Source organism: Folsomia candida, unplaced genomic scaffold, assembly GCF_002217175.1.
Source record: "Folsomia candida strain VU population unplaced genomic scaffold, ASM221717v1 Fcan01_Sc005, whole genome shotgun sequence".
Lineage (NCBI taxonomy): Eukaryota > Metazoa > Arthropoda > Collembola > Entomobryomorpha > Isotomidae > Folsomia > Folsomia candida.
This window is the reverse complement of record NW_019091197.1, coordinates 5,755,378-5,767,490: the sequence shown is the minus strand read 5'-3', so window position 1 is coordinate 5,767,490 and position 12,113 is coordinate 5,755,378. Positions and strand designations below refer to the sequence as shown.

Here is a 12,113-nt window from a genome sequence, read left to right as displayed (position 1 = left end):
CGGGCACAAATGGGGCCATGGGATGAAATCCTTGCACACTTGTGCTAGACTCACCTAGTACTACGACATATCCAAAGGGCATCAAGATCGGTGACTTTGTCGGTGAAGGGTTGTCCTCCTGAGTAGAAACTTAACACCTAAAAAAAGAACCCGATTAAATAATGTGTAGAATTTAGAAAGAACACCAACCAAAGTAAAATTGATCTTTTTTGAGTATAAGTGAGGGACATTTTTTGTAAAATCGATCTCTTTGAGAAAGCAATGCATATTTTTATTTTTAGGAAAAACAGCGTTTCTTCCGTTAAAAGGCGGCTGCATAAAATTGCTGCATATTAATGTTTTATGCGTTTAATAGCACCGACCAAAAATATATTCTATGCATTATTCATGCCCAAAAATAATTTTGTCAAAAATACTTTTAGATCGATTTTGATAATTCTAGCTAATTTTCTAGATAATTGATAATTTTTATAATGTGATAATTCTGATAATTTGATAATTCTAGATATGTATAAGTTGGTAATGTTTTAATTAAATTTATGGTTATTGCACAATGTAAATAAATATTTGCAAAATCGATTTGTAAAGTATCAAGCTTACATAGGTAGGGTAGTGACCATAGTTATCAATTAATTAATGTATGATAATGCATAAATTTGTTTGTTTTAATCATTCCTCAAATTTGGATTCCTGTGAAAAATGGATTACGCATATGCTCGAAATTGAATACCTGCTTTTTTTAAAAGATGCATTTAAAAAGTGGTGTTTTGTTGCACATTTACTTTGAAGATTTAAATTTCGTTCTTGAGATTTTCTAAAACTCAACACACATTCTAACGCCCAGGGGTTGCAGTACTATGAGATATTCTTCCCTTGTGGCGTATGTATGTGTGAAATGTGTATTTATGTACTAGCAGCCCTGTCTCGACCTAATTCTCGACCGAATAGACAGGGGTGGTCACCCTGTCTATTCGGAAGTACATAAATATGTTGAGTGAAATGGGCAACAAAAAGAAATATTCTCTAATGAATAAACTATTTATTTCACAATTAGCTCGTAGTAATGTTGCTACAAAATATTATTTAGAGAGAAGATAGAATTTTATATGCTGCTCAATGGAGAGTTTAGACTGAATTGCCTAGAGAGGAATAAGGCGAGAAAGGACCTCGTTTGATGCAAGAGAAAGCAAACTGAAGGAAATTGACTGCCAGATGGAAGAGAGAAGAGATTTCTCCAGGAGGTGGGGCATTTTAGGACCCGTATCACTGGTTTGATCAGTACCAGTGGTACGGGTTACAACATTTTAAAAATCCTAAAACCTTGAATGATTGAATCCCAATCAGGCACAGAAATATCGACGCTGCCGCCGCACACAATTTTTACCTAACTTTACACGAACCAATTAGATAATGAGTTTGCTGGATATCTGGTTTACATATTCAGGGAACCAACTCCATATAGATGGGATCAATGGGGAGCTAAAATAAACGTGCTTTCCCCAGTCCTCGTTTTTTTTAATTCACCTGGTGTGGCATCGCTGTATTAAGTATTTTTACACCAGATTTGTTAGATTGACTGCTACATTTAAAATTATGATTAATCCAATTTTTTACTACAACTGTCCATTTTTCAGATTAATTATCTGGAATATTTCCACGCGCACTCTATAACAAAGACTACGCCAGCGACCCCGGTGAGCACAGCCATCAATTGAATTACGCCATATACCCCACGAAATTCTAGTCCAGGTTGATCTGGTCCACCCCTCGAAAACAATCCTTTATTCGGATTTATCCCATATTTTCTCATGGAATCCATCCATTTCTCCCTTTCCAATTTAACACTCCAATTATTATCCCGTTGTTCCTTCCACCTTTGGAACAGTCCGGTGTTATCCATCCGGCCTAAATGGTCATGAAACACATTACCCATAAAGATGGCCTGAACTGCAATTACCATAGTCCCGGAATCTATCGTCAGATCCTTCCCATTATACGAGTAGTGATCCAGGGCGGCAAAATTTCCGGACATCCCCGCAATTTCTTCCGCCAGTTGAGTATCACCTTTGGTATTTATAAACCCGAAAATCCCATGGTCATCCACCGTTACCGAAACGTTTTTAGGCTCTTCATTAAAGTCCCTTTTGATCAGGTGAAGGGAACAGCCATACGATAAATTGAATAGGATGTCTCTAACTGGTTTGATTGCAACGTCCCCCTGCGGCTCATACACCTTGTTGTAAAAATCCGTCAACCAGGTAACGCTACTTTTTGTGTGCTCCCCAATTTGCAATTCTTGGCCAATCATTTGATTTTTCAAATACCTCTCTGAAAACTCCCATACCGTAACTACCAAAGATGTCGTTAGTAGGGTGACCTCCTTGGTGGACACGGCTGGACGAATATTTTTCGGTAAGTTTATCCCAGGTTGTGCGACAAAGAATGAGATGAAATTACCCGAGTAGGCGGTCGCCAGGATGAAGACTAAGATTGTATAGGTCAACCCCAAGTATCCAAAGGATGCACTACAATCTCTGCAACGGAGGTTGTGCTGAACATTGCTCTGACCGAGAGACATAATGAAGAGGGACAAAACAATGTCTGACATTGGCGGGACTTTTTCAAATTTAAGGGAAAACATTACCCAACAAAGTACTCCGTACACAGTAAGAAAGACTACTACAAGGGACCAGGTCGTGTAATGAAATACTGAGGCTAGCGCGAAAGCAACGTTGATCCGAGTTTGGTTCTTGTGAACGTATAAACGCAAAGAGAAGCCGAGTTGTTGTGAGCAGTAGGGATCGTACAGGAATCGGAATTGTGAGGTTTTTTTAATAAAATGATTTTCCCGGTTGTACTTTGTGTTGAACGAAACTTGTAAACTGCTCCTTATCATGGCCGGACTTTGAATATGGTGAAGGGTGAAATTATATTTTCTACTGATGACAAATGCAATACAGTAGTCGACCGAGGCGACATTCGTTTTATCCGGGTTTACTCTGTCCAAGCAGCTTTTGCCTAAGGGTGTGGGACTACCCATGAAACCTCCGGAGCCTGTGTAAAATGTGAGATGGTGAAAGTTTTTGTTAAACTTTTCCCAGTTTTGGTGTAGCGGTTCAAGGGATTGCACATTTTCTGTGGTCCATATAACGCCATCTGGAGGCGTGTCTAATGTTTGTATAGCAGGGCCCAACAAATGGCAGTGCAGACACAGGGGAAACATCTGGGAATTCCTAACAGCAAAGTAGGAGCTGCCATAGAACAGCGTATCGTGTAGTATGGTTACGACGTTCGTTTCAAATACGGTTTCTTCTAGGGTAGGTTCCCCGCTGAGGAGGAGGATCACAAGGGATGGACTGCTACTTAAGGAAGGTTCACCAACATTTGTAGGAGACTTGTTTGGTAGAACAGTATTTTGGAGGTAGGTCATAATGTTGGACAAAGAATGGCCATATTCCGCCACGCTCCTGGAGTAACTCCCCATGGTGTGGAGGTGTATGGTACAGTGGCTGTGTTTTCGATGGGTGTCACTAACAGCATGAAATAATCGGTTGGTGAGAGTGTAATTCTGAGAAAAATGTATCGTTTGCAGAGCAGTCACAGTATGAAACAGATTTGTGTCAAGTTGATGCACCTCGGTTTGGATGGTTTTTGCAATGAAGACGTGTGTCAAACATGAGGAAATTTCTTGATAAACCCTGCTAGTTGCTAGGGTGGGAAACAGGGCTATGATTGTTGTAATGACTGATAACACACGCATTTTATTGTTACCTAAGTAGGCTAAATATGTATGTATATTTGTGTTTCAACGGACAGACTAGTAATGGTAAAATATCGCTGACCTACTAGGCTTTGACTGGTTTTAGGGTTGATGATGATGGATGACTGATAACTAAATTGTGTTTCATACAAATCGAAAAACCTAATTATGTTTCATGTACACATTAGAGCAGCACAAGTGCATTTTGAAAAATTTTAATTGGAGGTTGAAAGTGTTTTTGGCAGAAATACGTAAAGGATAACTGACACTGCACATTTAGCTATCCTCCTGTGACAAAATTGGGCTGAGCTGTCAATCAAGATGCAACGGAACGGAATTTAATGGTTTCATTGAACGCAATTAAATTGATACTTTGGCATTTACGTACAAATTTCAGGTCCAGGTTCAGTATCGGTGAGTTTGGCATCGTTCTGCATTCAGCTTCTTTAGGTATATTTTAAGCTAAAGAAACTACTCATCAAGTCAAGTCAAGTAATCCTTTATTAACATGTCAACAAATATCAGTTAATATAAACTGGTTTCCAATTCATGACACAATTGCTATAATTTATGAAGCGCCTATTCTAAGCGTCTTTCGTAAGGTTTAGGAATGTCCCCTTAGAGCCTCGCTACGGGGGAATGCGCGGTTTCTTTTCTCGCGAATATGTTTTTTTTGATAAATCAAATTATAAGCTTTAATTTGGTATATCTAAGTAATTTCTCATCATGTTTAAGGCTAGAAGATCTTGAATTGAAGGTCGGAAAAAAGAGTGAACGCGTTATATAAAAACAAAAACAAACTGCGACTCTAAAACTACTTGGTCCATTATTGTTAGTGTTTACATATTTTTATAGAAATTTGTATAATCATGACAAGTAATGGAAAAAAGATGGAGGACAATATAAGGAGAATTAAATAATCCGCCACCTAGTCAGCTAGAAACTGTCTTTACCGAGGTGAAATGAAATGTTACAACCGGAAAATATTTTTTACAGTTGGGTAAGGATAAACTAAGCCAACCGTTATGTGATAATGACAATTTTATGGATTTTATTACAACTTTATTTCGAGTGCATCATTATTGGTTGTCATCAACGTGGGCCTACCACATGTCACACAAATTGGATAACCTACTTTATGCTATTCAAAAAATTCCTGCATAGATTCTTCTAACATGAAATTGATGAAATTTTCAAAATAAATATTTCCATTCAACATATTTATTATAGGAATTTTGTCTTTTGTTTAAGTGTAAGTGTCTTTTCACACCTTAGGTCGTTATTAATACGGCCCCAAGAAACTCTAATTTGGAAAGGACAATAACAAATTCCACGTATAATCACCAATACTACTGAAATACTCAAATTTATACGCATTGCCTACCCAGTAGAATCGATAATCGTTCCACACTCCCAAGAGAGCAGATTAAGAGATTTCAACACCTTACCGTTCACCCCAGTCCCCATCGGGCATGCCCACCTGCTGGAACCCCACTTCTTCAGAACCTCACCCGTCCCTGTATTCAGGTAGATTAAAACCGATAGCAAAAATTTTATCAACCCGATTAACGAGCTGGATAAGTATGGCGTCCAGAAATACGCGAAGCCCGGCACTTCGGCAAACATTCGACACGTAACGTAATTAAAGGCCACGATAACAACGAACGACGTAAATAACATCATGGACAGCCATGAATTATGAATTCTGAATTATGCCACACAAAAAGGCATCTACTTATTATCGTCGTAAATTACTTTTCGCAAATCATAAGAAATTTTCTTGTATCGTTTTCATTTAAAATAAGTCCTTCGCCACATCGATTTCGCAAATAAAGATTTTTTCGAGTGACATGAATATCCATATATGTATTGTTTTTGAAATTTTGAGAGTCAAAACTTTTACAAAACTTCGAGATGGAATTTTTTATAAACAATGTATTTTTTAGAAAATTTCTCTCCTTAACGTGCTAACAATTGAGGAAGTGCTTCACCATTATGGTTACCAGGAAATGCAAAAATAATAATAAATAGATCAAATCCCAGTTTGTTTCTTAAACATAATCCGCTTTCCCATTTTGGAGAGACACACACATGAAAAAATCGGTGAAATTGAAAGCAATAAAGTGAAAATAAAATGGATGCGAAGGTAAAAAAAAATGTATAGTACTTACAGCTTCCGTGTGGATGGGATGCACGGCAAAGAGCATGGAGGCCACGAAACTCCCCAATCCCAAAATCCATGTTCAATTGTTACCATGACTATCAAATCAATACAAGTGCTGGCCAATTAAAAATCGGCATTGTTTCTTGGCACGTATTTAAATCTTGATACTGTAAAACAAAGCAACTTTCTCTTTCACAAATAAATATTCTCCACACATGAAAATGAAATTGTAATTTACAATTTGTAAATATGATCGACCGAAGAACAATGCACTTTCATTTATTTACTTAAGCAGGCATTCATAATTAACTGACTCCGCGTCAATAATTCAGATCCCTTTCTTGCTCAGATCTTTTTCACGAAATGTTTCTATTTTCCATCTTTTTATCAATATTCCTGCTAAAATCTTCGTTGGTGAATGCTTCCTATAATGGGTTATCCATCGTTAACTTAGCGGCCTTGGCCAAGTCAGAAGTTTTGATTTCCACAGAAATTCATAAATTGGCTAAGGAGTCGTCCCATTTTGTGAAAAGTTTCCCATACGTTCCCGAATATTTGGAGGATTATAAACTCGCGAGGGGGAACTTGGACGTGTGGGATGTGGCGAGTAACCCCATCGCGGCGTACGCCATGATAAGCAGATATGTGTACTTGTTGGACAAACTTATGGGCGATATTCACCAGAGGGGAAATTATGGTTCGATTATATTTAATAGTTTAATTTTATGAATCATTTATTTGTATATAGTGCTCGACACGAATCCGAGTAGTTCGATTAAAATCCAAATCCTTGTATTTACGAATTTTCCCATCTCGAATCCGAATATGAATGAGGGTTCGGGCACAACCCGAATCCAGATTACTAACCCGGGATTAGAGTAAATTCGAGCCCAACAGAAGCCTTATCAATACATTCCTAGAAAATCAGTAAAATCCGATATTGGTATGTGACTTTACCGACGTGATAATGACTTGGTAATAAATTTACAAAATTAATATCATATGGTACAATATTTAATACTGTCTAGTAATAGAATGATTATTACGTGGTATTATTTCATTACTGAATTTATGCAACCGTTTAATACCAAAGCGGTAGAGTCACATATGTATCAATACAGCTCATTTTTGAATACCGAGTTTCTAAGAGTCTAAGATTCTTATGCAAGAATCCGAGTTTGATTCAAATCCTGATAATATCCTTTTTTTTTGAAGATTTGCCCATTTTGGATTCGAATCCAGATTTGAATTAATCCCAGTCCGACTAAATCCAGATTTATGCAGAGCTCTAAGAATTTATTGATTTATATTTTGCATCTCTGAGATAATGATTCTCCTTAAACTTTCCCAGACGAGTTAGAATCGTTACAGAGGTTACTAAATGTAAGTGCCCATTGGCGGGACGAACACGACATGGGGGCCGTGCTAGGAAATGTGTTCAAACTTCAGTACATTTTTGACCTGGAGCCAGAAGATGTGAGAATTTATGGAATGAATTTACTTGGATTTTGACAGTTCTTCAAATTACTTTTTGATACTTAATTAGAAATCTGTTTATTGTTTCTTAGCTGGCTGTTGGACGTATTGGGAAAACTGAGACGGGGATTTCACTCCCATTCGAGCACATTCTAGAAATTGCAGAGGCGGCCATAGAATTTAAGGAATTTACGGCATCTGCGGCATGGCTTCGACTTGCCAAAGATAAAAAGATTCCGGGACACGAACAAGTCTGGGCAGAATTGGTGAGGCGACATGATGAGGCTTTTACAGATGAAAGGTACAGCTCTGTTGTAGATTAATAATGTGAACTATTAAAGTGTCCGCACACTAAATAAATTTGTGTAAAATGTGGTCATATTTTTGTAAAATTGAAGATGATACAACAATTGATCAAAATTTGTGTACAATTTAAATTTTCTACTCCATTGGACAGTTTTAGTTTTTATTTAAGGTTTAGTATTGCATGCAAATCAATTACGAAATATGTAGGCTTCATTATATTTTATGAAATATATGTTTCGGAAACTTTATCTAATTTATAAATAAACTTGTCACCAAATGAGACAAATTTAAATTTCAGGTTATCTTAAAATCGAGAATTTCAAACTGTCACTTGCATATCTTGAATTAGTTGCTTATGATTATCTAAATAGTTACAGGGGAAACGAGGTTACAAAATTATCCTGGCCTTTCACATACATAATCCAACACAATTTTAATCTAAAAAGATTCTCGCAAATACTTTTCATGCATTTTTTACTTATTTAGTAAAAATCTTCACTTGTTCGAACACCCGCTCGCCACACACCCGGACGCGGCCCCCATCAAATTTCGCAACCTAGAAAAGTGGAAGGACGCCACGCTAGCCGAGATGGAAGCGGACCTTACCGCTTCTCACTATGCTACACTCGCCCTTTGTCGGGCGGGCGATACTTTGAGGGGAGGTTGGAAATTGAGGGGGTGTTGGTACGACTACCAGTACATTAAGGGGCCACATGGTCCCCTTCTACCCGTCCGAGTGGAACAGTTAACTGATGATCCGGACGGACTGGTCATGTTCCGGGACTACATTCCGACCCAATGGGTTAAAAAATTGAAGGAAATTTCCTTACCGGAAATGCCATTTCAGGAACCACCCTCCCATTGGCAACAAGGAGAACCAAGCGTGGCTGGTTTTGCGTGTAAGTTTTAAGGTCTTAAATCATCGAATTGCAAAAAAGTTAGTGTAGGATACACTCTTAAAAATAATGGAAGCCTTTTGAAAAATGAATGCTTTCTGAGGGAGTAGGCGCAATAAGGGCTATTTGCAGCTTAGAACGTTGCGTATGTTAACTCGTTTATTATTAAAGATCGTGATAGTAGGCGAAAAAAATTATAATGCGCGGGTTGACAAAAAAGCGCGTTTTCCGACTTTATTTTTAAGAGTGCATCTCAAATAATTAACGAAATGAGAAGTACATACATATTTAGCATATTTTCACGATTTTACAAACTTTCTAAAATATTTTGTCCCGAAACATGGGCAAATTTGCCATTGTGATTCAAAAATCTGCCAGAAATACTTCTTCAATTTAAGTGTAACACAATTTTTACAGGGTTTGAAGATGTCGATGTCGCCAGGGACCAGAATGTCTGGATTGCTCGAAAACTCGAGTTGACCACTGGATTAAGCGTCGTGGGAAATATAGCATCGGAAAAGCTGAGGGTGACCCTGTACTCTCTCGTGGGTCAAATTTCCCCACATCATGACGCCTACTCCATCTTTTCAAACTCGGCGGAGGACAGTTCACTTTATTTAGATCGGATTTCGACAATGCTAATTTACGTGGGTGAAATTTAAAAAAAAGTTCTGCAAATCTCATTAGTGTTCGTTAAAAAAATTGAGCTAGAAAAATCTGGCAGGTTATTTGGCAGTTTGTGCAAATAGTATCTCTACTTTTTTGAAAGAACAGTATTTATCTTTTTCTGAAGGATATTACTAAACATAATTTTTGTAAAATTAATTTGAAAATTCCTCAAGAATCTCGCTTTATTTTTGAAACTGTATTTATTTTTTTAGTTGAACACGGTCGAACTTGGCGGATCTACCGTATTTCCGGTCGCTGGTGTCGCCGTGGCACCGAGAGAAGGTGACGCCATTTTTTGGCACAGCCGGTGGCGAAATGGGACCGTGGACAAGAGATGGCTCCACGCTGCCTGTCCGATTCCCTTGGGGGTGAAGTGGACAGCGTCAAAATGGGTTAAAAATGATGGGAATGCTTTTAGTAGAAAGTGTGACATAAATTCCCAGCTCTGAGTTGATCGTAATATAACTCTATTTTTTTTTAATTCCTGATCCCGCATAGTTGGTTTATTAAATATGAATAGTTAAAATAAACATTTAAGGTTTGGAGTATTAGTTTATGAGTTTAATACGGAATCGCTCATAGGTTAAAAAGTGGTTACCCTAGTGGGATACGAACCCGCACTTTCTATTAGCTATTCCACACCATGGGAAATTTTCGCAGCATGACGGCCTTTTTGGTGAACGTCATTGAACCGTATGACAGACACAATATGATAACAAATATTGTTAATCCGACTGAAAATAAAATTCCAATTTTTTGCAATTCATTCGTTTTGTTTGATTTTGTACAGCATTTTTGCGACGATAATTTTTTCACTAACAAAAGCAAATCAATGCTTACGGTTAGATTGAAAAATTAATTACTTCAAAGTTTCTGATTCCACAAATCTTCCCAGATTCTTGCAAAACTCGTTGAGAGACGAACCATACCATCAGAAACAGAATTATTCTCAGATTTCGCAAATTCCAGGACAAGAACAAACGCCAGGGAAGCGATTGTCCATTTTATTCGAAACATTTTTATGTATTTGTAGTTTTCTACGAAACTAAAATAAAAATCTCACTTAAAATCTAAATTACAATTTAAGCAAATCTGAATTTTCCTAGCGGAAAACAGGCTGCCAAAAAATTAATTTTCGTTGCTAGAATTTTTTTTACCCCGTAAAATTCCTACGGGAAATGAATGACGAACTAAATTTAGGTTGATACGGATGTCTAGCAATGAAATCTATCCAGACATCAGATGTACTGGGGTGAAGGTGCAATTTCTAATCTGCGTCACATTCATGATTATTATTATTGTATTAGTAATTTTTATTGCGATGTTTAATATGAATAAATGATATACCAATGATGGGTAAAGTTTCATAAATAATTCTACTTTGCGCATTAATCCATTATCGCTAAGAGGTAGGTCGGTAGGCTCCACCACTAAATATATCAAATTAACAAACTTTATTATGCTTAATTGAATTAAGAATGGTATCAATAATTTTAGGCACAAGTATTATCCGGTTTTCCTTATAGTCTCGATGACTCATTTATTTAGTTTCCTGTAAGGTTGCCGCGGGTAACGGGCCGGGTACCCGTTACCCGCATACCCGCACGAAATTGCGGGTACCCGTTTGTCTGCGGGTAGCTACTACTACCCGCACGGGTAACGGGTATTTCGATTTTACATAATTAAATAGCTCGCCCTGCGCAGCAAGTGAGCAATTGATTTATATAAAAGTTCTATATCTATTTTGACAACTTATTTTGCATTATTGATGCAGAATTTCATCATGGTTTATACATAGGTAGTGAGCGAGCCATATCAAATATAATGTGCACATCCCCCGTCGCATCGATTTCACCAAAATTTATTAAAAAATATCCAAGGAATATCCCATTGGAAGGATCAATGTAGCATGACTATTTATGAATTATATGCAACCACACCCCCTTAGATAATTTGGGAAGAAAATTGGGAAAAATGAGAAAGTTAATGCACACTCGACACACAAATAATTAGACCCCAAGTTGCATTTGACATTTCAATTCCCCTATGAATATGAACATTTTGATGCATCAAAAGTTTCAAAATTCGAAAATTCGCGTTTTTTTTTGTCGACACATAAATCGTTAAAAAACTCATGGTCCCGGTCATTTCGCGGCTGACAACCTGATGCCAGATTTTTCTACTTCAGAAGAGCCACATTTTCAGCTTTTGTTGTCCGACGAGAACTGACCGGAACCATGAGATTTTTGCGGTCAAAGTTGCTGTGGGGGCCATCTTTTATGGCAAGAGCCGTAACAAACTTTTGGCCACTAACACAAAGGGTGAGGTGGACAGGGCAAAGTGAGACAGATTCACGCACGCCACTGGATGAGGCGGTGGTGCACACGCGAGAGAATTCGAGTTTTTCTCTTTTTCTCTCGCTGGATGGAAATTGATTTTCATGCACATTAGATTTGATATGGCTCGAGCGTCATTTTTCGGGAATTCTACGAGTCTCAGTGCAATACTAACAATGAGCTGGGGTGAACTAAACATTCAGATTTAAAATTTTGAAATATGAGGTTATAGTCAATATAACCAACGTGTTTATTGACGCAGTTTGTGCGATCGTAAGAATTTATCAAAAAATTTCCAGTCAAATTTGAAAAGGGAGCGATTTTTAACAAGTGGGGAAAATCCACTTCGTTACCAATAAAAATCGGTATTTTTTCAATTTTGATCCCAAATATTTTGACAAATTCCAAACATCGCTCAAACTGCCCTGCATTCACTTGAACGACACAATTCCAAAATTTAAACAAAATCGGAATGTTGCACTTCACGCTATCCCATTATAAATTCA

General features: G+C 37.6%; 1 protein-coding gene across 1 annotated transcript; it reads left to right on the top strand.

Moving 5' to 3' along the window:
- Positions 1-3,899: 3,899 nt before the first annotated feature.
- LOC110850433 (prolyl 4-hydroxylase subunit alpha-2) lies at positions 3,900-10,624 on the top strand. Its single transcript, XM_022097864.2, has 5 exons — positions 3,900-7,400; positions 7,493-7,701; positions 8,193-8,605; positions 9,020-9,249; positions 9,484-10,624. The coding sequence occupies exons 1-5, from the start codon at positions 7,338-7,340 to the stop codon at positions 9,718-9,720; spliced, it is 1,152 nt and encodes a 383-aa protein (XP_021953556.1). The 5' UTR covers positions 3,900-7,337; the 3' UTR covers positions 9,721-10,624.
- The last annotated feature ends 1,489 nt before the right edge of the window (positions 10,625-12,113 follow it).

Excerpts from the sequence above, each read along its gene's own strand:
- LOC110850433 (XM_022097864.2), top strand. The coding sequence starts at position 7,338 with ATGGGGGCCGTGCTAGGAAATGTGTTCAAACTTCAGTACATTTTTGAC. Across the intron at positions 7,401-7,492 it reads TTGACCTGGAGCCAGAAGAT|CTGGCTGTTGGACGTATTGG; the intron begins GTGAGAATTTAT and ends ATTGTTTCTTAG. Across the intron at positions 8,606-9,019 it reads AAGCGTGGCTGGTTTTGCGT|GGTTTGAAGATGTCGATGTC; the intron begins GTAAGTTTTAAG and ends CAATTTTTACAG.